The sequence below is a fragment of the Mus musculus genome, chromosome 5, assembly GCF_000001635.26.
Source record: "Mus musculus strain C57BL/6J chromosome 5, GRCm38.p6 C57BL/6J".
Classification (NCBI taxonomy): Eukaryota; Metazoa; Chordata; class Mammalia; order Rodentia; family Muridae; genus Mus; species Mus musculus.
This window is the reverse complement of record NC_000071.6, coordinates 140,681,712-140,704,595: the sequence shown is the minus strand read 5'-3', so window position 1 is coordinate 140,704,595 and position 22,884 is coordinate 140,681,712. Positions and strand designations below refer to the sequence as shown.

The following is a 22,884-nucleotide window of genomic DNA, read 5'->3' as shown; positions in this document are numbered from 1 at the left end:
TTTGGCATTTTCACACTGTATCAATCTCTCGGAATTATCACGTCCCCGCCAGGGCGTTCTATGGTACGTGCCCACGCAGGCAGTGGGCGGAGCGTCCCCAGGCGGGCTCGGTGTGGGCGTGGCTTTCCGCTGGGAGGCAAGGCCTCGCTGGCCTCAGGCCACGTGTCTAGGCTTTTTTTTTTTTCCTTTGGTTTTTCGAGACAGGGTTTCTCTGTACAGCCCTGGCTGTCCTGGAACTCACTTTGTAGACCAGGCTGGCCTCGAACTCAGAAATCCGCCTGCCTCTGCCTCCGGAGTGCTGGGATTAAAGGCGTGCACCACCACACCCGCCTTGTGTCTAGGCTTTTAAGGTCTCCGAATTTTACTGGGTCTTCTAGCCCTTGCTTTCAGCTTTAGCGTTAGGTGTGGGCAGCAGCAGGTGAGTCAGCACAGCCGGTGCTGAAACCCTCGGTTCCCACAGCGGGTAGCGCTAAACTCCGGGGTCTAGAGTGTCAGGACCCTCCAGTCACCAAAGCCTGTATTTCTGTAGCTCTTCACAGCCCCAGTCCTCTATCCCCGCTTGCCTTCTGTCTGCCATCCATTGTTACCAACTCTTCACAACTTCAGCCTGCTCTTCTAATAAAGATTAAAAGTAGGCCATCGGGAACTAGAGAGATGGGTCAGTGGTAAAGAATACCTTTTACTCTTCCAGAGGAACAGAGTTTGGTTCCCAGCCCCGAGGTCTCACACACACACATACACACACACACACACACACACAATCTCTTTTAGGGCATGGTTCCCGAATGCCTAGAGATAGAGTAAGATAATGCTCATCTGCCCTGGAAATCAGACCTGTGAGCTTGGTTGTCTCTATCTTGGTAATGGGAGACCCCAGCATGTTGGGCTTCTGCAGAAAATATCACTGCAGGCTGGAGAGATGGCTCAGCTGTTGAGAGCACTGACTGCTCTTCCTAGAAGTCCTGAGTTCAATTCCCAGCAACCACATGGTGGCTCACAGCCATCTGTAACGGATTCTGGTGTATCTGAAGACAGCTACTGTGTAGTCATACACATTAAATAAATAAACAGGGTTTCACTGTGTAGCTCTGACTGTCCTGGAACTCTATAGACCAGGCTAGCCTCAAACTCAGAAATCTGCCTGCCTCTGCCTCTGCCTCTGCCTCCCAAGTGTTAGGATTAAAGGCATGTTCCACCACTGCCAGGCTAATAAATAAAATCTTAAAAAAAACAAAACCAAAAAACTACTCTGCGTTTACATACTGAGTCTGGGCTGTTATTCTTTGGCAAATCATGGGTCCTTAGACAAGCAAGAAAAAAAAAACCTCCCAGGAGAATCCTTGTATTAAGCTTAATGTTGCAAAGCCACCCAGTTGCAGAGAGCTGTTTACTCAAAAAAATGAATGTGTGCTGGGGAATAGTCCCTTTGCAAGCCTAAGAACAGGAGTCGCCAGAATCCATAAAGGAGATGGGATGGGGGCGGAAGGGGACAAAATAAAAGGAGGGCATAGCGATACACATTTGTAACCCCAGCATTGATGAGGCAGACAGGATCACGCGCGCGCGTGCGCGCGCGTGTACACACACACACACACACACAGAGGCAAATGACATACTGTTTTCATCTATCACTGGCCTGCTGGGCCACCAGGGAAGTGCTCCCTATCTGGCCTGGGTTGGAAAGCCACGGAATCCTGGAGAGTTCAGAGAGGCTTGTGATAGCAAACCGTCAGCTGAGGGTTTAAAGCAGTTGGTGCTGGCCCATGGGCAGTCTTATCCTCATGGCGCCAGACCCCAGGTCTAACAACTAGGGAGTCAGTCACCTTGGCCCCCAACATCTCAGTTTCTTTACAGAAAAAAAACAAACATGTAAATAGGCTGATGTCCCCAATCTCAAATCTTGCGTATCGTTAAGGATGGTGCTTTATGCTCTCTTTTCAACTCAACATGGCGACCCTCGGAACCTCTGCCCACTGGACTACATAGTTGCAGCCAGTGTTTGCCGAAATCCAACCCGGGCTCCTGAAGTTGGATCTGAGAGCATGGCTTCCAGGTAGAAAGTTAGTATTGCCTGCGGGAAGCCAATTAATTCACGCATCCCACGAAACAAAACAAAACAAAACAACAACCAAAAAAAAAAAAAAAAAGCCCACAAGACCACAAGAACGGATTGCGCCGTGCAACCCCGGGAGAGTGCTTGGTAGGCCCCTTGCTCGCGCACACTTTGCGCGTGCACAAGATTCGTCGGGCTCCGGAGGAAGGACCACATCCGGGGCTCTGTGGCCGCGGCACGGTTGCCATGGTACCAGGGCGGCTGGCAGGCCTCCCAAGCCGAGGGCAGAGCTCGCAGGACCCGGAGGCCGCGCAGCGCTGCCGCTATGAGCCTGGGCACCACAGATATAGCCTCGGAGACGGTAAGGAGCCTTGGGGCGGAGGGAGGAAGGGCGCACGGTGGCAGCCAGCTCCGGCAGGCCGATTATTACCGCACAAGAGCCATCTCCGGGCGTCGGCCGCCACCGTGCCCGCGCCCCAGCAGCCTCTAGCTCCCGCCTGCGCTCGCGGAGGCCACTACTTCCAGGAAGCCCCCGGGACTGCGCCCCTCCCGCACGCGCTGCGGGTCTGAGGCTGCAGCCGGCCGACGATAAGCTCCTCTCGTAAGTGTTGCTGTAGGCTGTGGTCTCGCGACTCCCCGGAGCGATCCAGGGCAAGGGGGAAGTCCTGTCCCCAGCCTCCCCCAAGGCTAGTTTTGCACGGGTCCGGGAGTCATCTCTGGAAGAGGTGTGCCTCTCTCACTCTCTGCGTGTCGGTATCAAGTGAACTTTGTACATTCCGGGGGGCGGTGGGAGAGGGGCGGTGGCTATAGGACAGGGCAATAGGCTGATGTAGGGAGCAGCTTGGTACAGGTTTAGAGCCAGTAGGAGCATTAAATGTAAAGGCCGCAAGGCCGGGGAAAGTAGCACACCGGAAAGCAAGCTTTTGGAGTTGAGATTTAGAAGGGCACTGAGGGAGGTAGGCAGGGACCTGGCCATGGTGAAATATGACTTTCAAGGGTCCAGGGGACGCCTGTGAGAGCCTCCACAACAGACTGAACGACTAAGCCTTAGGTCAGCAGAGAGCAGCTGGGATTCCCTACTTGTTCCTGCACTCGAAGCTTTCCAAGATTTGCCTAGTTTTGGAGGTCGCTCTCTCAACACTGCCTTCAGTAGCTGCCCCCAGTAACTGCTCCCTCATCTCTGTTTTTTGGGTGCTACTGGGGACTGAAACCCTCATGCCAGACTAGAGCGCTACAGATAAACCTCCCCAGCTGGGTCACTGGGGGATTCTAGGCAAGCACTTAATTTCTGACTACCACTGAGCGCCCCCCACCCGCACCCCTCACCGGGCTCGCTCGCAGAACTGCATCTCCAGACCTTTAAGAAGTTAAAACCATCCCCACTAAGGGTGGGACTTGGTGGGGGAAGACTTCGAACCGGATGTAAAGTAAATGAATAAATTAATGAAATTTCTTGTGTTGAGATTACAAAGATAGTTCATGACTCTTTCAATACATATGGCAAGTTACCATAACCTAGCCATCCACAGAAATCCAATTAATATAAATTGTGTTTCTCATATGCATCTCCTCCCATACATTTTTAAAAAAGAGATCATATTTCTACAGTTGTATAACTCTTACCATTAATTTTGTTGCTAGCATTTTCGGTATTTTTTTTTAAACGCTCTTTGTATGTAGCCCAGGTTGGCCTCAAATTCAGCCTCCTCCTGCCTCAGCTTGCCAGATCCTAGGATTACAGGCTTGCACCTCCAGGAGGTTGGTGTTCCAAAATGTAACCAAGGACTGGGGAGACTGGGCTCAGTGGATAAAATGCTTGCCTGCACTCCCGAACCCACATCCAAGACCCATGGGTATGGCTGCTGCCTGTAATTCCAAATGCTCAGGAGTTGAAGACAGGGGAACTCCCTGGGCAAGCTGGCTAGCTAGACTAGCTACAACTGGGTTTAGCAAGAGAGCCTAGGTCACAGTGGAAAGGCGTGAAAGCAGTCACAGGGTCTGTTTCAGACCTCCCTCCACAAGCATGCACACACAGACGCACATACACAAATAGGCAGCCAGATAGAGCTCCATTCCGAGCAGTTCACAATTGCTTAGAAGTCCACCTCCAGGGTATCCCGCAACCTCTTCTGGCACCTGGCACCTGCATACATGCACACATGTACACACACACACACACACACACACACACACACACACAAATAGAGTTTACATATCTTTAAATAGAAAGCATGACATTAAAAGGTGTGTATGCAAAACTTCTGCCAGAAGATGGGCAGAGTCTCATCATTCTTTGAATAGTAGCAGAGTACCCCCGGGGGTGCTGAAACAGCGGGGGTTAAGGGGGGATGGCTTGCTTCTCTTGACTTGAGAACTCTTACTAAAGGCACACTGTTGGCCTGAGAACCCACCACACCCCTGTGGGTATGTGAGTATGGACACCCCTACCCTCACCCCCCACCCCCGGTCAGGCACTCCTCTTCCTGTGTGTGTTCGTGAATGGAGGGCAGAGGAATGTCATGTGACATGTTAGGCTGGCTGGTCAGTGAGCCCTAGAGAGTCACCTTTGTCCCCCGCCAGCACTGGATCTGGATCGAATCCAGGTCCTCTTACGGACTAGAAATCCCCTTCCTCCCACCTCCTCCTCTCTGACCATCACGGTACACGGTTGTCGCAGGATGGAGATGTCCCAAGCTTCCCTTGTGCTGGTCCACTGGGGTGTGTTGCCACAGCTCGGACAGGCAGTGTGCTTCTGGGACTGCTGTACCTGAGCAGCTGCCTCCCAGTGACCTTGTGTGCATTTCTTCCAGGGAGATGACAGTCTGTCTGCTATTACCTTTGAATCTGACATTGAGTCGGTGAGTACAGGCAGGAGTGCCAGCCCCCATGTCTGTGTCCTTGGATGTTGTGTGTAAAGCAGTGTCCCCCAGATGCCACTAGACCCAGGGCACGGGTGTCCAGAGCTGCTTCTGGTGTCGAAGTATCACCCTGTTAGCTGAGCCTAAATAATTGAGATTCTCATTTTAAAACTTTGTTTATGTATGTATTTATTTATTAGAAATCTATTTCAAGCCGGGCAGTGGTGGCGCATGCCTTTAATCCCAGCACTTGGGAGGCAGAGGCAGGCGGATTCCTGAGTTTGAGGCCAGCCTGGTCTAAAGAATGAGTTCCAGGACAGCCAGGACTACACAGAGAAACCCTGCCTGGAAAAAAAAAATCTATCTTGAGGGCTGGGACTGTAGCTCAGTTGGTAGAATAGTTACCTAGCAGGCATGCAGCCCTGGGTTGCACTTCTAATGCTGCATAAACTGGTAACCATGTCCATGCCCATAACATGGTCCTAGCATCTGAGCAGAGGAGGCACGGGGATCAGTTTAAGATCATCTTCTGCTTATATAGTGTAGCTGGGCTACATAAGACATTGTCTTGAACAATAGTAGCAGCAACAAGAAGATAATAAATATCACTTTAAAGCTAGTTCTAGAAATTAACTGTGAAGGTCTAGAGAGATGGCTGAGTGACCCTTGGTGCTTTAGCAAAGTACACACGGACATAATTCCCTGTATCCACATAGCAACTCACATGGGATCCCCAGACCGCAGGGAACTAGGGTGCACTGTTGAGCCATGCCGTTTCCCCTCCCTGGGGGATTCTAGGCAGGGGCTCTACCACTGAGCCACACAACAACCCCTCTCTGGGGGATTCTAGGCAGGGGCTCTACCACTGAGCCACACCCCCAGCCCCTCACTGGGGGATTCTAGGCAGGGGCTCTACCACTGAGCCACACAACAACCCCTCCCTGGGGGATTCTAGGCAGGGGCTCTACCACTGAGCCACGCCCCCAGCCCCTCACTGGGGGATTCTAGGCAGGGACTCTACCACTGAGCCACACCCCAGCCCCTCACTGGGGATTCTAGGCAGGCACTTTACATTGGCAAAACACTCTCAGTGCCCCTGGAAATTAGCTAGAGTCCCAGGTTCTTTGTGAATTGTGCTGAGCGGCAAAGAGAAGCGTGCTGAATGCTCAGTTAGTGGCTAGCCTGAGAAGTTACTTGATTCTATCTCTACATGAGCTCTGAAGGGCCCCAACATGGGAAGCCTCAGCTATGCTTAGGAGGCTTAACATGCCCACCGACCCCGAGGAGGGACCACGGTTATTGTATGATAAAACTTTTCCTGGGGAGATGAAACAGCTCACCCCAGATTGGGATCCCATGACAGACTGACAGTGCCGCTCGGTGAAGGAGTTGCTTAGAGGGCTATTGGCAAGGGGGTTACTTTAGGACCAGAGTGACTCAAAGACAGCTGCATGGCCAAGGCACACCCAAGTGTGGGTGACAGCTCACAGAGCTGGGACCCTGGAGCACAGTACACAGTCCGCAGGAGGATGGAGAGTGTCCTTTCCAAATGACTCCAGTCTAGATCTTTCCCGGGCAGATGCTCTAGTCCCAGAGTCTGGGAGCCTTGCTTGAAGCTTGTCTTGTCTGAGAGTAACTTTAGGTTTTCGTTGCTTTCTTAGACAGGGAGAAGCCTAATGAGTCTGGTCAGTTTGAGGGACTTCCTGGGGCTAGTTTGAGTCTGAGGGATTTCCTGGGGCTAGTTTGAGTCGTTTACCTTCATGCTTGAGGAGCAACCCTGCAGGACTGAATCTTTCAATCTGGAAGGAAACTGTTTTGTGACATGTGTCCCACAGCCAGGAGCACTCCTCTTTATATCACAGGGACATGAGCCCTAAGATATTCACCACAGACGCGATCCTGATGCCATGGTCCGGGGAAGGAGCCACCTAGAAAGCCCCAAGCAGTGTCCAGATCTCTCTGGGGCATAGAGGACAGTGTTTCCACCAGAGGGGAGCCAGGACTTGCCATGGGCTGTGGCCCTCACGCCTGGCCTTGTGCTGCTTGGAAAGGCAGGTCACTCTCTATAGCCACCCTAGAAGCTGCAGGACCTTGTTGCCATGACTGCATGGGCGTCTGGTTGCTATAGAGACTGTTGTTCATACAGGGTCCTCCTCTTTGCTGGGTTTCTCTTCCTTAGTGGGGATCTGCCACGGACTTACATACAAGGGATTCCTCTTTGTGCATCTGCTGTGGACACACAGGTGCTCGCTGGCAGGCAGAGCAAGCCTCAGGACAGCACAGGAGACTTTGTTTGTTGTTCTTTCAAGAAGAGGTTTCTCTGTGTAGCCTGGACTGTCCTGGAACTCTCTCTCTGAAGACTAAGCCAGACTTGAACTCAGAGATCTGCCTGCCTCTGTCTTCTGAGTGCTCACAACTAGGGAGAGTGACCTTCCTGATGTGACCTTCCTGACTCCCAACCCATGCATAGGAGCATCTACACTATGGAGTACCTCAAGACCTGACAGGTCTCCTGGCCAGGGTCTCTCTCAGGGCCTGTCTCTCTCTCTCTCTCTGGCCGCTTGAGTATGGTGAAGTTTTCCAACAGAGCTCTTAGGAAGCCTAACATGGGTCATTGCTTCTTTCTTTCAGAAAACAAAAAGGAAAAGTTTCCACAAACCTCCTTCCACATCACCAAGTAAGTATGGCTGGACGTAATCTCGGTCCACTCATTCCCACCTCGACTTGCAGTGTGGCAGGAATGGCCCTTCCCCTGCATCCGGGAGAAAGCGAAGGATGTTTCTTTTCAGATGCAGTGGAAGGAGGGGACTCAGTGGCGTCAGGGTTGCCTGTATTTGTTTGGGGACCGCTGTCCCAGAGCACTACGCAGGCCACCATCCCACTGGGCTTCCCATCGGACAGAACAGAGCAGAGATGGCCTTTCCTTTCTCTTGATTTCTCAAAGCTGGGTACAGCTGCAATGAAAGGCAACCTGTGTTCTGTGCTTACACACCCATACACATGTGCACATGTGTGCACGTGGAAGCCCTTAAGCTGTGTTGTCATGCCTCAGGTGTGGTCTGAACTGTTTGTGACACACGTTCTAGAGCTTGTGCCCAGCACTCACCGATTAGGTTAGGCTGGCTGTCCAGTGAGTCCCCAGAGTCTGCCGACTTCACTTCCCCAGTAGCGAGATTGTAAACATGTGTCACTGCACCTGCCTTCTGTCTGGGCTGGAGCAAACTCAGGTCTTTGCACTTGTGAGACAAGTACTTTACAGACTGAGCCATCTCCCAAGCCCCGTAAAAGGATGTTTCTGAAGTGAGTTTTGCTCTTTCAGCAGCACATGGGCCCTTGCTGGGGGATAGGTGTGTGTCCCCAGGTGGAGCAGATGGGCGTGTGCCTTTCGACCCTATAGGATCTCTGAGCTGATTTTGCTACGGAGGCCTTTCTCTTCCTCCTCCTCAGAAGGACAAAGACTGCTTTGTCCCTGTCCGTAGCTGTGGCTGGAGGCAGCATGTATTTATTAGGGCAACAGCATTTAAATAGGGTTGGTCCCCAGTACCTGCAAGGCCGACTGGTGTTGTCTGTCAGTGTCACCATACTCTAGGGCCCAGAGGCGCGTGTCAGCCTGTGCAGGAGTCTCTGTGACAGATATCAAGTCCTACACTTGTTGCCCCCAAACCTGTAGGGACCTGACCTGTTCTTGTGTGTATGTGCATGCATGAGTGTGTGTGTGTGTGTGTGTGTGTGTGTGTGTGTGTGTGTATGTGAGCGATCTCTTTTGTTGTTGTTGAGACAGTCTCATAGCCCAGGCTAGGCTCAAAATCATTTGTAGCTGTGAATGACTGAACTTCTGATCTTCCCGCCTTAGCCAGACCCTTAGCTGAACGGTCAGGCGTACACCATCAGGCCTGGCTCAGTAGTCCTTTAATGGGTAAATGTTACAATGCTACATGAATACTTTATCTTTTGCATGAATTTGTCTTTTCTTACATAACTAAAGATGTGAGAGTCTCAATAAAAAAAAAATAACTTCAGGCCCTGGAGAGATGGCTCAGAAGGCAAGATTACTGTCTGCTCGTCCAGAGGACCCAGGTTCTGTTCCTGTCACCCACAGGAGAGCTCACAGATGTCTCTAACCCTCCCACAAACATGCATACAAGCAGAATGCTCGTGCACATAAAATAGTAGAACATTGCCTTCATAATGACAAATGCCCTAGGAATTTTTCTCTCATTTCTTCTCTATAAAGATTAAAATGTTGAGCTAAAGAAATGTCTCAAGTGGGGCTGGTGAGATGGCTCAGTGGGTTAGAGCACCCGACTGCTCTTCCGAAGGTCCAGAGTTCAAATCCCAGCAACCACATGGTGGCTCACAACCATCCATAACAAGATCTGACTCCCTCTTCTGGAGTGTCTGAAGACAGCTACAATGTACTTACATATAATAAATAAATAAATCTTAAAAAAAAAAAAAAAAGAAATGTCTCAAGCATGAAAAGCTAGACTCACAACCAAAAATACGATATTATGTATATGTTTTTAATTTATTTTGGTTTTTCCTCTTTCTTTCTTTCTTTCTTTCTTTCTTTTTTTTTTTTTTTTTTTTTTTTGGTTTTTCAAGACAGGGTTTCTCTGTATAGCCCTGGCTGTCCTGGAACTCACTTTGTAGACCAGGTTGGTCTCAAACTCAGAAATCCGCCTGCCTCTGCCTCCCGAGTGCTGGGATTAAAGGCGTGCGCCACCACCGCCCGGCTGCTCTTTTTCTTTTTTAAAGATTTATTTATTTATTATATCTAAGTATACTGTAATATATACTGTATATACTGTAGCTGTCTTCAGACACCCCAGACGAGGGCATCAGATCTCATTATGGATAGTTGTGAGCCACCATGTGATTGCTGGGATTTGAACTCAGGACCTTCGGAAGAACAGTCAATGCTCTTAACCGCTGAACCAGCCCCTATTTTGGTTTTTCAAGACAGGATTTCTCTGTGTAATTCTGGCTATCCTTGAACTCACTTTTGTAGACCAGGCTGGCCTCAAACTCTAAGAAATCCACCTACTGCTGCCTCCCCAGTGCTGGGATTAAAGACATGCACAACCACTGTCTGACAAATAATAACTTATTTCTGGCTAGACATGCCGGCACACGCCTTTAATTCCAACACTTTAGAAGCAGAGGCAGGAGGATCTCTGTGAGTTCAAGACCAGAGTGGTCTAGAGATTGAGTTCCGAGATAGCCAGTGTGGCTACACAGAGAAACCATGTCTTGAAAACAAAAGAAAAGAAAAAAATAATAAAAATATTATTTCTGTGGTCATCGTGTAGCAACATGAAAAACTCAATTCTTAAGGAGTAAAACCGTGTACCCGCTATGGTCAAAATCAAGTTTCTGAAGAAAACTTAACTGGGCAGTACGTGTCAGAGCATGGCAGAATTACATCTTCAGTATAAATTTTCACATTTTCAAATTCCCCTTTCTTCAAAAACAAAACCAAACAATGCTTTACACTTATTCATTTGTGATGGACTTCTTTATGGTGACTTAGACTCAATACACCAGGCCAAGCCACGGATACTGCTCAGTGGTAGCTCCTGCCTGGACTCCTTCGGTGAGGGGCTGGGGATGAAGCTCATTGCTTAACATACATAAGGCCCTGGGCTCCATCCCTGAGTTTAAAAAATGAACTGTTTCAAGGCATCCCGACAAGAAAATCAACTGAGGTGGTGGGTAGATAGCCCGGTGATTAAAGGCAGTGCTGTTCTTCTTTAGAACCTGTGTTTGGTTCCTGGTACCCACCAATTCCAGGGGAGCTGACGCCTCTGCCCCTGTGGCTACCTGCACTCACCCCTACGTAGACACACACCCACACATAATTTAAAATAACAAAAAAATAAATCTTAAAAACACACACAAAAAGGTGGTGTCTTAAGCTCTAGGGTTTCTAGCCTAGGCTGGGCTAGCAATATGTAGAAGAGCTCCTCTCTAAGTAAGCCAGCCAGTCAGTCAGAGCTGCTCCATGTCTGCTTGCCAGAGCGTGTGCCTTCTGGGCCCACACAGCCGGGAATGCTGTATTTCACTGAGCCTTGTCTTTGCAGAGTAAGGGTGTTGATGTACAGTGATCCTGCAGCTCTATACCATACGTTGCCTTTCTAGAGTCGCCCTACTACTCCAAACCCAGAAAAGTGACCTCCTGGCGATCTCTGAAGACGGCAGGGAGCATGCCTCTGAGTAGCAGAATGTCCTTGACCCCACAGAAGCTGTGGCTGGGATCCTCGAAACAGGGTATGTGGCTCTCCTGTGGAGGAGGGTGCTTTGGCTTGAGACCACCATATGGGAGATGGTGCATCCAATACAGCTGGTTTTAGTTAGCTTGCCTGTGATCCTCTCATGCTGAACATGTCCCTGGTGGGTGTGGCTTTCCCAGCCCCTCCTGAGGATACCCAAGTGCCGCCCTGTGGCAGAGGTGTGATGGAGCCAGTTGCCACCAGCTTTCAGGAGACAGCTATTAATGTTTCTGTGAGCTGGTCCTTGTCATACTGGAAACCTGAAGTGTTTACACCAGGGAAACAGGCACACAGGCGCCCTCTGAGTTGACCTCTGCAAGGTGCTTGCTAGGCATTTAGCAGTGCACCCCTATCCCACCACCACTGGCCCCACCGCTACCCAGTCTTGCTGGCATCCTGAAAGCCCTGGCGCTGGATGAGAAACAGGACTTGCCAGACCGTATTCTTGTACCCATCCTGTTAAACCCATGCACATTCACACCAGGTAGTGTGGCCCAACCCCCGAGCCCCACGCTTACCTCGGAGCACGCGTGGACCCACCCCCCCAGCTGCACTCCCGACTACCTGACAGAAGCCGTGAGAGCGAAGAGGGCAGACCTCAGGCGTTCTGGCAGCCATGGTGAGCATGCTCCCCGGGGACAAGGCCAGGAGAGCAGAAAGGAAAGCCTCTAGCAAGTGAGGGGTGAGAGGTTTGGTTTTGGTTTGTTTTGGTTTTTTGGTTTGGCTTTATGCCCGAGATCCATCATTAGGACATTCTAGAATGTTCTGAGGGACACTGATTCATAAAGACCATCTCATAGACAAGCCATTGTGTCACACACCCCTCCCCCCTTAAATAGAATTATCATTTAAAGTCCTGATGTGTGGGTAGGTTATGCATGTCCTGTGGGACGCATGTGGAGGTCAGGGCAACTTGAGATGTCACCTCCTTCCTGCCACCTTGTGGGTCCTTGGGATTGAAGTCGGGCTCTTGAGGCTGGCTGACCAGAGTTTTTAACCTGCCAAACCACCTTGCTGGTTCTTTCTTGGTTCCTTACTACTCTCTGCCCATGGGACCTGTTGGTATCTCTGGGCCTTAGCAAAGACACATGGTGGCAGCCAGCTCCATGTCCCTCACTGACCCTGAGACCTAAATCTGCTCATTAGGGTTATGGTTTAGGCCTATTTGCTTATTTTGGACTTATAACCTGTTAAATGTCATTAAGTGGAGAGATAGCTTAGCCGGTAAGAGCATTTGCTGTGCAAACAAAAACCTGAGTTCAGCTCTCAGCACCCATGCTGAAAGCCAGGTATGATCCCAGTAACCCGGGCACTGTGGTAGGCAGACAGGAAGATAACCAGGGCTGGCTACCTGCCAGCCTGGCTTTAGGTTCAGTGAATGACCTGGTCTCAAGGGATAAGGCAGAGAAAGTAGGATTCCCAATGTCCTCTTTGGCCTCTGCATGAACACAAGCTCACAACACACGCACACACACACACACACACACAGAGACACACACACACACGTCCTCACTAAACCAGAATAAAGAGTACTCCCTCGTCTCCCCAGTACTCAGAATGCCACAGCATCTTGAACTCCAGGCGATCGGGCTGCATACAGAGTGAGATTCATCCATCTTAGAGAACAAGCAAGCAAGCAAATAAGTACAGTTTTAACTCACAGGGTTCCCTTCAGGCATAACCAGGGGTCCTTTCTACTGTCCCACGATGTGGTCCTAAGAGGCATTCATATCTCCCTCCAGGTCACGTCTCTGGGACTTCCGTCTACAGAGAGAAGGAGGACATGTACGACGAGATCATCGAGTTGAAGAAGGTAGGCACTCTGCTGCCTTCTGATCGGCAGTGAGAGCTTTGCTCTAACGTGACCGAAAGTAGATGTCTTGCTGGGAGTTGTCAGACACCCGGAGTCCATGCCCTGGTACTTTACTGTAGGAGCTGGCCATCCCAGCTGACGGGAAAGCCTGGGCAGCTGCAGGAGAGGTAGTGGTGGTACATCATCCCAGCGCCGAGGAGATAGAGGCAGGGGAACAGGGAGTTCAAGGCCCCACTGGGCAACACGGTCTCATAGCCAGGGAGGCATGAGACCCTGCGTCCAAAACACAAACGAGCCAGCTATGCAGTAGCAAAAGACCCACTGAAGAGGAGTGCAGCCCAGTCAGTGGCTTCACTCAGCACTGCTGAGGCCAAGGTGCCTTTGAAGAGTTCCTACTCAGTATCAGAGACTACTAAGTAGATGCGGAGAGCCCCCAGCAACGAGTCGCTATTATAGGTGGTACCTGGGAGTCATATTTTGGGGGGCTTAGAAATAGGCCTCTGTGAAAATGACCTTGGCTGTTTAAACTCATCATTGTAAGTTTTTGGGAGATCTGCCTGAGGGTGTTGGAGACACAGTAGTAGACAGTTTTCTAGAATGTGTATGGCCCTGTGTTCCATCATAGAACAGCAGAGTATTGTGTAGAATCAGTCGCCCAGTGAGGGGCTGGTGGTGTGGCTCAGTGGTAGAGCCCCTGCCTAGAATCCCCAGTGAGGGGCTGGGGGTGTGGCTCAGTGGTAGAGCCCCTGCCTAGAATCCCCCAGTGAGGGGCTGGGGCGTGGCTCAGTGGTAGAGCCCCTGCCTAGAATCCCCCAGTGAGGGGCTGGGGGCATGGCTCAGTGGTAGAGCCCCTGCCTAGAATCCCCCAGGGAGGGGCTGGGGTGTGGCTCAGTGGTAGAGCCCCTGCCTAGAATTCCCTAGTGAGAGTCTGGGGTGTGGCTCAGTAGTAGAGCCTCTGCCTAGAATCCCCCAGTGAGAGTCTGGGGTGTGGCTCAGTGCCTAGAGGCTCTCAGTGAAGGGTTTGGGGGCATGGCTCAGTGATGCTGGGAATTGAACTCAGGACCTCTGGAAGACCAGCCAGAAGTGCTTTTAATCACCTAGCCATCTCCCCAGCTCACATGACACGTGTTGCTTTAAAAACCTCTCTTAAAGCCAAGTATGACTGTAATCCCACCAGTTGGGAAGCTGAGGCAGGAGAGTTGCTGACAGATCTAGGCTGTCCTGGATTGCAGAGTAAGGTGGGGAGAGAGGAGAACCTCCCCTACTCAGGGACTCACTGTACACAGCCCTTCCTTAGGTTTCTGATTTCAGTTGGTTAGTTGGGGTTTTGGTTTTACATTTATTTATTTTGTGTGTACATAAAGGCCAGAGGACAACTTGAGGGAGATGGTTCTCTCATTCGTGTGTGTGTGTGTGTGTGTGTGTGTGTGTGTGTGTGTGTGTCCTGGGAATTGAACTTACATCATCAGGCCTGGTGGCAAGCCCCTTTACGTGCTGAGCCATCTTGCCAACCACCCTCCTCCTCCCTAGTCCTTACATATGCAGAAAAGTGATGTGGATCTGATGAGAACAAAGCTTCGGCGCTTGGAAGAGGAGAACAGCAGAAAGGATCGGCAGATAGAACAGCTTCTGGATCCAAGTCGAGTGAGTCTGGGGCCCAGAGAGGCCTCCTGGGGTCGTGGGAGCAGAGGGAGGAAGCCACCAGGGGCTTTACTGTCTCTGGCTGTTTCCCACAGGGCCCAGACTTCGTGCGAACCTTGGCAGAGAAGAAGCCTGACACGGGCTGGGTAAGTGGAACCTCCTACTCCAAGGAGAGCCTTCATGGAACTGTGGGAAGGGCATGGGCTCAGAATTTTCTAGAACTGTTGTGCATAGAGCCATAGGGATCACAAGAGAGTATTTCCAGGGGGCAGCAGGCCTAGCAGAGGCTAAAAAATAGGTAAACCTATGTCAGGTAGTCACAGTGAAGTCTAGGGGTGAGAGAGAGTGTATGGAACGCTGGTTTCAATGTACAGAAGAGGGCTAGGAAGGGAACACAAGTTTATAATAAATAGGTAAGTACATACATACATACATACATACAGTCACTTGGGAGTTCAAGACCAGCCTCTGCCACAGCCTGGGCTAATGAGACTCTGTCTCAGAATACCAAAACAAACAAACTAAACTAAAAACAGCAACAGCAACGACAACAAAAACCCTAACACACAAAAAGACAATCTCAGTGTACAACTTGGGGGTTACATCCAAACCACGGTTCTGCTTTAAAATGGGGGTGAGATGGGAGTATGGAATATGTCATTGCTACCCCATGAGTCAAGGAATACGGCAACAAAGGGTTAATGGGCTTGGTGGCAAGGAGACAGGTATAGCAAAGCCTTAAGACTAAAGGGGACCGGAAAGAATGCCTCAGAAGAAGAGACTTAGGTTACATCCATCAGCAATATGCAGATTATCTGTGGTGATCACTAAAGATTTTGCAGATCTAAGATCCATAAGGTAGGACCAGTAAGAATGGTGTAGGTGCATGTGCAAGTTTGCATGTGCATGCATGTGTGTGTGTTTGCATGTGCACGCTCTTTCTCTCTTTCACACACGCGCATGTGTATGTGTCCACGTGCGTGTGTGCATGTGTTCAGTGTATGTGTGTGAGTATACTTGTGCGTGCATGTGTGTGTGTGTGTGTTTGTGTGGGTGATGCCTGAGTGCTCCGGTCTCCACCTCCCCTGGGCTGAGATTACAGGCATTCAGTGACAACAGCTGGGTCTTATGTGGGTGCCAAAGATCCAAACTGAGGTTCTCATGCTTGTGCAACAAGCACTTGAGCTGCTGAGACATCTCCCCAACACCCCAGCCCCCTGCCTGCCCTCAGTTATAAAAGCAAGACAGTGAGATTTACCGCAGTCTGGCTCCTCCCTGCTGCTCCTCCCAGCTCACAAGAGGCAGGGGTGGCGGTTGTAGCTGACTTGGCTTCTCATCTCACCAGCACTACATACTGGCAGGAAAGGAAATTATTTTAAGTTACCCTGAGTAAAACCTTACACCACCAAGCAACATGATTAGCAAGGATGGTGCAGACCAGATTTGGCAAGACTCAGATAAAAGCAGGAGCGCTCAGAACCTACTCACTGTGGGTTAATACTGGCAAGCCCTGCACAGCAAGAGCCACACATCTGCTCTGTCACACTCACTCTCCTGCCCACCCGACCAGGGACGATTATAGAGCTGCCCGGGCATTTTTGAGAGCCGGGCGTGGTGGCGCACGCCTTTAATCCCAGCACTCGTGAGGCAGAGGCAAGCGGATTTCTGAGTTCGAGGCCAGCCTGGTCTACAAAGTGAGTTCCAGGACAGCCAGGGCTACACAGAGAAACCCTGTCTCGAAAAACCAAAAAAAAAAAAAAGTGCCATTTTTGTATTTACCTATTTACTGGGAGGGGGTACTCCGTTCCCAGGGTGCACATGCGAAGGTCAGAGGACAGCTTGTGGGAGTCCGTTCTCTCCTTCCACCATGTGGCTTCCAGGAAACTGCTGCTGTCTTGCTCTCCTGGTCACATGCTCAGCACTACTCAGTGAGGAACAGGTTGGGGATGCTCAGTCATCACTAGGGTGTGCTAAGGAAGAAAGGAGGGAGTATATGTGGGAGAACCCTGGCAGAGAGAAGCTCAGAGTCTGTAGGGTCACCTAGGAGGGAAGGCTGAGCCCTGAGCTCGAGATGGTGCTAAGGTGGTGGCCCTCTGCTGGCAGGTCATCACCGGGCTCAAACAAAGGATCTTCAGGCTGGAGCAGCAATGCAAGGAGAAGGACAACACTATCAAGTACGACCCGAGGGGGCTGCTGGGAGGTCTGCTGGGCGCTGGGCTAGCATCTCATCTCCCATCTCCATCTGCCATCGCCACATTGGCTGTGTGTTCTTCCTTCTCCCATGTATCTGTTCCAACTTAAAACTATGAGAAATGTTACTCCTCCCTCCCCTGTGTGTCATGGGGAGGGGACAAGCAGTCTATCCCTAGTAGGGCTCTACCACTGAGCCACATCCCAGCCCCTCACTGGGGGATTCTAGGCAGGGGCTCTACCACTGAGCCACATCCCAGCCCCTCACTGGGGGATTCTAGGCAGGGGCTCTCCCACTGAGCCACATCCCAGCCCCTCACTGGGGGATTCTAGGCAGGGGCTCTACCACTGAGCCACGCCCCCAGCCCCTCACTGGGGGATTCTAGGCAGGGGCTCTACCACTGAGCCACAGCCCCAGCCCCTCACTGGGGGATTCTAGGCAGGGTCTCTACCACTGAGTCACACCTCAGTCCTGTTTTCTCTATTTTGAGACAGCATCTCCTCATTGAGCAGGCAGACAGGCCTTGAGCCTGTGTGATAGGGCAGCATCTTGGGGCTCAGCTTTCTCTTTAGTTTGAGTTCCCTCCACATTTCATTAGGAATCCGCATCTCTCTTTAATGTCTTACTCCTGCCTGAACCCCATCAGTTTGCAGGTCACACACACACACACACACACACACACACACACACACAGTCCTTGCTGCTGCTTTCTGGTCTCAGTGTAAGGTAAGGGATAATCTTAGATATCGTTGATTTCAGGAAAACTAACGCAGCCTTCTGCACCTGAGACCTGGTTCCTATGGCACTGCCACCTTTAACTTGTTTCTTGGTGAAGTTTGGCAGCATGAGTCTGGGTGCATGCTGATTTCCTGTTTGGTACCCTGAGCTCCGCTTTCTTCTGTGCCTTCTTTCTGAAACCTGTGACACATTAAGGGCAAGGTGACAGTGCTGATGGCGGGGGAGCAAAGGGTTTGCTTTATTTTTCTTTGTCTTGTTTCGAGAGAGTGATGTGCTATTGTAGCCCAGGCTGAGCTAACAGCCCTTCTGCATCAGGCTCCTGAATGCTGGGATGACATCCCCATGTCACCTTACCCAGCGCGATTCTTTATAAAGCTGGCTGCTCTGCTCTGAAGGAGAGCCTTTGGTACTGTCCACCCAGTCTCCAGGGCAGCCTTTCTTAGAGAAAAACCATCTGTGGCCTCCCTCCCTAGAGGAGCGGCTGCTGCCACTCAGAAGGACTCTCTGTCCGGTGCATTTGCGCTTCAAAAATATGAATTCCTGTGGTCAAGGTCAACGCCATCCCCTCTCTGACTTCCGGGAGTCCCTCCTCCTCTTCCACCATGCTAACTCTGAACTTGGGTTTCCAGCAAACTGCAGACGGACATGAAGACCACCAACCTGGAGGAGATGCGCATTGCCATGGAAACATACTACGAAGAGGTGTGTGCACCCTGGAGCGTGTGGCTGGGTGGAGGCTGGTGCTGGCCCCAAAACCTGCACACTGTGGATGCTCTCAGGTTCAGTGCAGCCGTTGTGCAGAGGTTGCAGAGGCATAGACACGGTGTAGATTTCTCTCCCTGCACAAAGCCAGAACTGAGCAGCTGGCTAGGTGCAGGGAACACTGTCTTCCTCTTCTGTCGTGTTTCTGACACCTTCTCTTTGGATCCTCACAGATCCATCGTCTGCAGACCCTCCTGGCGAGTTCTGAAGCCACAGGAAAGAAGTATGCTCTCATGTGGGGCCTGTCCCCTGTGTCCTTGTGGCGGCTCTGAAAAGCTGGTGGTCCTTACCAGCCACTGTCTGGCTCTCCCTTTTTGGGGGAGTTGTGCAATGCTTATTAAGGGCAGTGCGGGGGATGTTACTGATAGGTTATTTCTCTACCAGCAAAATGAGATTAGAATATATTAAAGGCAGGTTTACTGGGAAACTGCTCTTGGGGCAGGCGAGTTCACTGGTCCCAAGAAAGGTCAGGGAAGTCGCTATGGGTCAGGAAAGGGGAAGAGAAAGATAGAGTGCCCTTGCAGAGAGAGAAGAGAAGAGAGAGGGGGAGAAACAATGTCTGGATTATATAGGAAGGAGCCTCTGGGGGAAGAGCATCCCAGCCCCTGGGCTGGAAAGTTTAGGGTTCAGGGCAGAGTAAGCCAGGTAGGGACTGAAAGATGCTGGGAAAACCTGGAGGCCAGGTCTGCTTTGAGATGTAAAACATGCACCTCAGTCCCTTGTCCCAGGGTCTGAAGCCAAACAGTTAAATCCATATGTACATATTTGTGTGTGTATGAACACGTGTGCACATATGGAGACCACCAGGCGACACTGTTCCTCTACTGATAGCTCTTCCACCTTATTTTCTGAAATATAGTCTCACTGAGCCTGGAGCCCCTGGTATCCTTCTGTCGGTATCTCCCCAGTGCTTATATATAATATGTTTTATTTATAAAATACATGCCCATAACACAGGCCTCTGTGTGATCTCCCAGCACCAGCTGCAGCTGTCCCTTTTATCCTTTGCTTGCAGTCACTCCAGACAGTAGTTGGAAAACATTCTCTTAAAGAGCCAGATAGGGCTGAGGAGGTAGCTTCATGGTAAAACACTAGTCAGTCTTGCTAAACTAAGCCAGGCATGGCTGCGTAGGGCTGGGCAGGGCAGGGTGTCTTGGGGGCGGGCGGCCCAAAGGATTGCACAGTAGAAAGATCCATGAGACTTGTGGGCTGCCAGCTTAGGTCCAGGTTCAGTGAGAGACCCTGTCTCCAGGGAGTAAGGTGGTAGAATGGGGCACGTGGCATCCTCCTCCAGCCCCAGAACCCCTGTACATATGTACATACACCCTACCCACCTGTGCCTGCAGAGATCAGATAAGTAGGACCGCTTCTGTTGTTTTCACAGAGTAAATACCCTGTGACGTTCCAGGGATACTGAATTAGTCAATGCTGACCCACAGCTCCTAGGCCAGTGGATGCTGGCTGAGGCTCTTTCGTTCACTTGTCAGTATAAGGAATAGTGATTCTCTAATGTAGAGGCCAACAGAGTGGCAACACAGCCTTGCGCACACTAGGGGGCGCTTGGCACTGTGCTTAGGACCACTTCTTAAATATTTAATTGATGTTTGATTTTTTCATTCCAATGTCAGCCCCCTCCTCCCACTATCCCCTCAGGAGGTCCTCCCGCCATTCCTCCTCCCTCACCCCCTCACACTGCACCTCTCCACCCCAGCACATCGAGTCACTGCAGGAGCAGATGTATCCTCTCCCACCGAATCCAGACAGGGTGGCCCAGGCAGGGGACCCGCAGGCAGGCAGGCAGCAGGTTCAGGGACAGCCCCAACTCCAGTTGTTGAGAGGACCCGCATGAAGACCAAGCTGCACATCTGTTACATATGTGCAGGGGGCCTAGGTCGAGCCTGGGCTCGCATTTTAGTTGGTAGTTCAGTCTCTTGTGCCCCCCAAGGATAGTTGTAGGACCAGTTTTATTTTAGTGCCTTATCTATTTATGAGTGTATTTAAATAAATTTGTGGTGCTCCTGGGAAAGGAACCTAGGACCTCCCAAGTGCTAGGTAAGAATTCTACCCACTGAGCTATGTCCCCACCCATTCCAGAGCCACATTTACACACCAGAGTAAAATATAAAAAAATAAAAGTAGAGGTGGGCCTGGTAACACCCATACCAATCCAACGTGTGGGAAGTGGGGGCAGGGGGATCCCGGGTCCCAGGACCACCTGGGATACATGTGGAGACCCAGGCTCAGAAGTGGGGGGCACTGGGGATGTTGACAGTTGGTAGAGCACTTGCCTGCCATTCAGGAAACCCTGGGTTCTGTCCCAGCACTATATAAACTGGTCATGGTGGTGCACACCTACAATCCCAGCACTCAGGAGGTAGAGGCAGAAGTATCAGAGGCTCAGGGTCATTCTCTGCTATATCGTGAGTTCAAGGCTAACCTTAGATGAAATTCCAGAGTCAAAAAAAAAAAAAAATGGAGGGAAATAAAAAGAGTGGAGTTGCTTCTGTCGCTGGAGTTAGACTAATTTCATCCCTCTGGGGATCAGGGTTAGTTTCCTCTCTGATTGGTAATACTCGTGTGTGTGTGTGTGTGTGTGTGTGTGTGTGTGTGTGTGTGTGTGTATGTGTGTGTGTGAGAGCCACTCTGACCTCAGAACACGTTTCTGGGTGAGATGCTGCCAAGTCCGTCTGGAAGCATGGTCCTCAGCCTGGCCCTTGCTTCCCCCCAGGCCCATGGTGGAGAAGAAACTGGGTGTGAAGAGGCAGAAGAAGATGAGCAGTGCCCTGCTGAACCTAACACGGAGTGTGCAGGAGCTGACCGAGGAGAACCAGAGCCTGAAGGAGGACCTGGACCGCATGCTGAGCAATTCACCCACCATCTCCAAAATAAAGGGTATCTGCCTGTGGGCCACTCACAGAGGGAGGCATGAGGAGACGGGCCGCGTTCCACGGTGAAAGAAAAGGAGCCCCCCCCCCCCCCCGCTTCAAAGATGGGGAGATCTAGGCCACAAGCCTCATAGCAGACATAGCCTCTTAGCTGTGCAAAAGGATTGTCAGTCGAATGAACTGATGCTCCACAGTGGTCCAGAGTAGCCTGGAAACACAAGGAGAGCAAGCTCTGGGTCTCTTGCTTTGTTTCGCAGTACTGGGGATGAAGCCCTGGGTCTAATGTTGACTAGGGAAGTGCTCTACTGCTGAGATGCAGCCCAGGCCCTAGGACCCAGGGCTTTTTGTCTGAGCTATGGAGAGAATGGAGTTGACATGGGCAGGGCGCGGTGCGGTGCTGAGCTCTGAGGCAGGTACAGGCCATGCTGCAGCTTGCAAGATGGGCACTGGCGAAGGGGCATTCAGAAAGTTGGGCAAAGAGAGCCAGCTAGTAACGCAGCTAGTCAGCAGTGGCAGAGAGACAGGGTAAGAGCCAGGCCTTGAGGGTCCCAGGAGTGGAGAGTGAGATTAGAGTTTGGAGTTTATCGATGGGGAAAAATCATCAGGCTGCAGATGTGGCTCACCTGGGAGAGTGCTCACCTAGCGTGCATGGAGCCCCGAGTTCGAGCCCCATCACTACTTGACCCTGGCACTATAGTGCAGCATCTCAGTACCCAGGACAGAGCTCTCAGAAGCTCAGGGATCTGCCCAGTTAGGTCCAAGCTGGCCTGGCCGGCATGAGATAAGGAACCCTCAGGGCAAGCACCTGCCCCACGGGGTCTGTGGCTTGTCTGGCAGCCTGGAGAGGCTGTGGGTCCATGCCTGAGAGGAACGATCCTACTACAGTAGCCCATGGACACTGTCTTGTAAATCCTACTGCTCTTAGGTTACGGGGACTGGAGCAAGCCCCGGCTGCTGAGACGCATCGCAGAGCTAGAAAAGGTAAGTGCAGGTCTAATGTCTGATCACTCAGGGTCTACCCAGGCCAGGGAGCAGCTACTATCTGGTTCAGTGGGAGACAGAGCTGCAGCATGAGATAAGTCACTCAACACAGACGTATGGGTGCTCTGCAGACCTTACCAAGTACACACAGGAAAGACTACACTCCTTGCAGGTCTGGGCAAGATGCAGGATTGTGTCATGCACAGCCCTCATTTTATAGAGGGCCAGGCCCAGGAACCCATTACTGGGCTTCTTGTAGCAACAAGTGAACATGTATGACCATGAAGTGCCTGTGGTCTAGCCTGGTGCGTGCATATGTCTGCAAAGCCCAGACTTTTATATAATACTCACACTCTTAGCAATCTTTTCAGCTACACGGCTGACCAGGAGACCTGGGAGGCTATCGAGCATTTCCTTATCTCCCACCCCCACACCAACCCCACAGAACTGACTGATTCTGGGAAACTTGTCCATCCAGTTAAGATCTTGAGATTGTATAACAGGGATGTAACCTAAAGATACAGCTCCTACCTAGACTGTAGGTAAGGGGAAGACTTCGGCTCAGTGGTAGAGCCCCTGCCTAGAATCCCCCAGTGAGGGGCTGGGGTGTGGCTCAGTGGTAGAGCCCCTGCCTAGAATCCTCCAGTGAGGGGCTGGGGGCGTGGCTCAGTGGTAGAGCCCCTGCCTAGA

General features: G+C 51.2%; 1 protein-coding gene across 20 annotated transcripts in view; it reads left to right on the top strand.

Annotated features, from left to right (window-relative positions):
- Positions 1–2,192: 2,192 nt before the first annotated feature.
- Iqce (IQ motif containing E) overlaps positions 2,193–22,884 on the top strand; it is a 39,851-nt gene continuing 19,159 nt past the window's right edge. For 4 of the 20 annotated variants that reach the window (XM_006504744.4, XM_006504745.4, XM_006504740.4 and 1 more), the window contains exons 1-13: positions 2,228–2,414; positions 4,864–4,911; positions 7,543–7,588; positions 11,053–11,181; positions 11,668–11,802; positions 12,926–12,996; positions 14,527–14,640; positions 14,733–14,783; positions 16,741–16,811; positions 18,196–18,268; positions 18,502–18,551; positions 21,057–21,220; positions 22,139–22,194. In XM_006504744.4, the coding sequence (XP_006504807.1) occupies positions 2,379–2,414; positions 4,864–4,911; positions 7,543–7,588; positions 11,053–11,181; positions 11,668–11,802; positions 12,926–12,996; positions 14,527–14,640; positions 14,733–14,783; positions 16,741–16,811; positions 18,196–18,268; positions 18,502–18,551; positions 21,057–21,220; positions 22,139–22,194 (1,044 nt within the window). In that variant the 5' untranslated portion in view covers positions 2,228–2,378. Of the gene's footprint in view, positions 2,655–4,863; positions 4,912–7,542; positions 7,589–11,052; positions 11,182–11,667; positions 11,803–11,894; positions 12,473–12,925; positions 12,997–14,526; positions 14,641–14,732; positions 14,784–16,740; positions 16,812–18,195; positions 18,269–18,501; positions 18,552–21,056; positions 22,195–22,884 lie in introns of those variants that run through there. The other 16 variants (XM_030254855.1, XM_030254854.1, XM_030254852.1 and 13 more) reach the window with 13 other exon arrangements.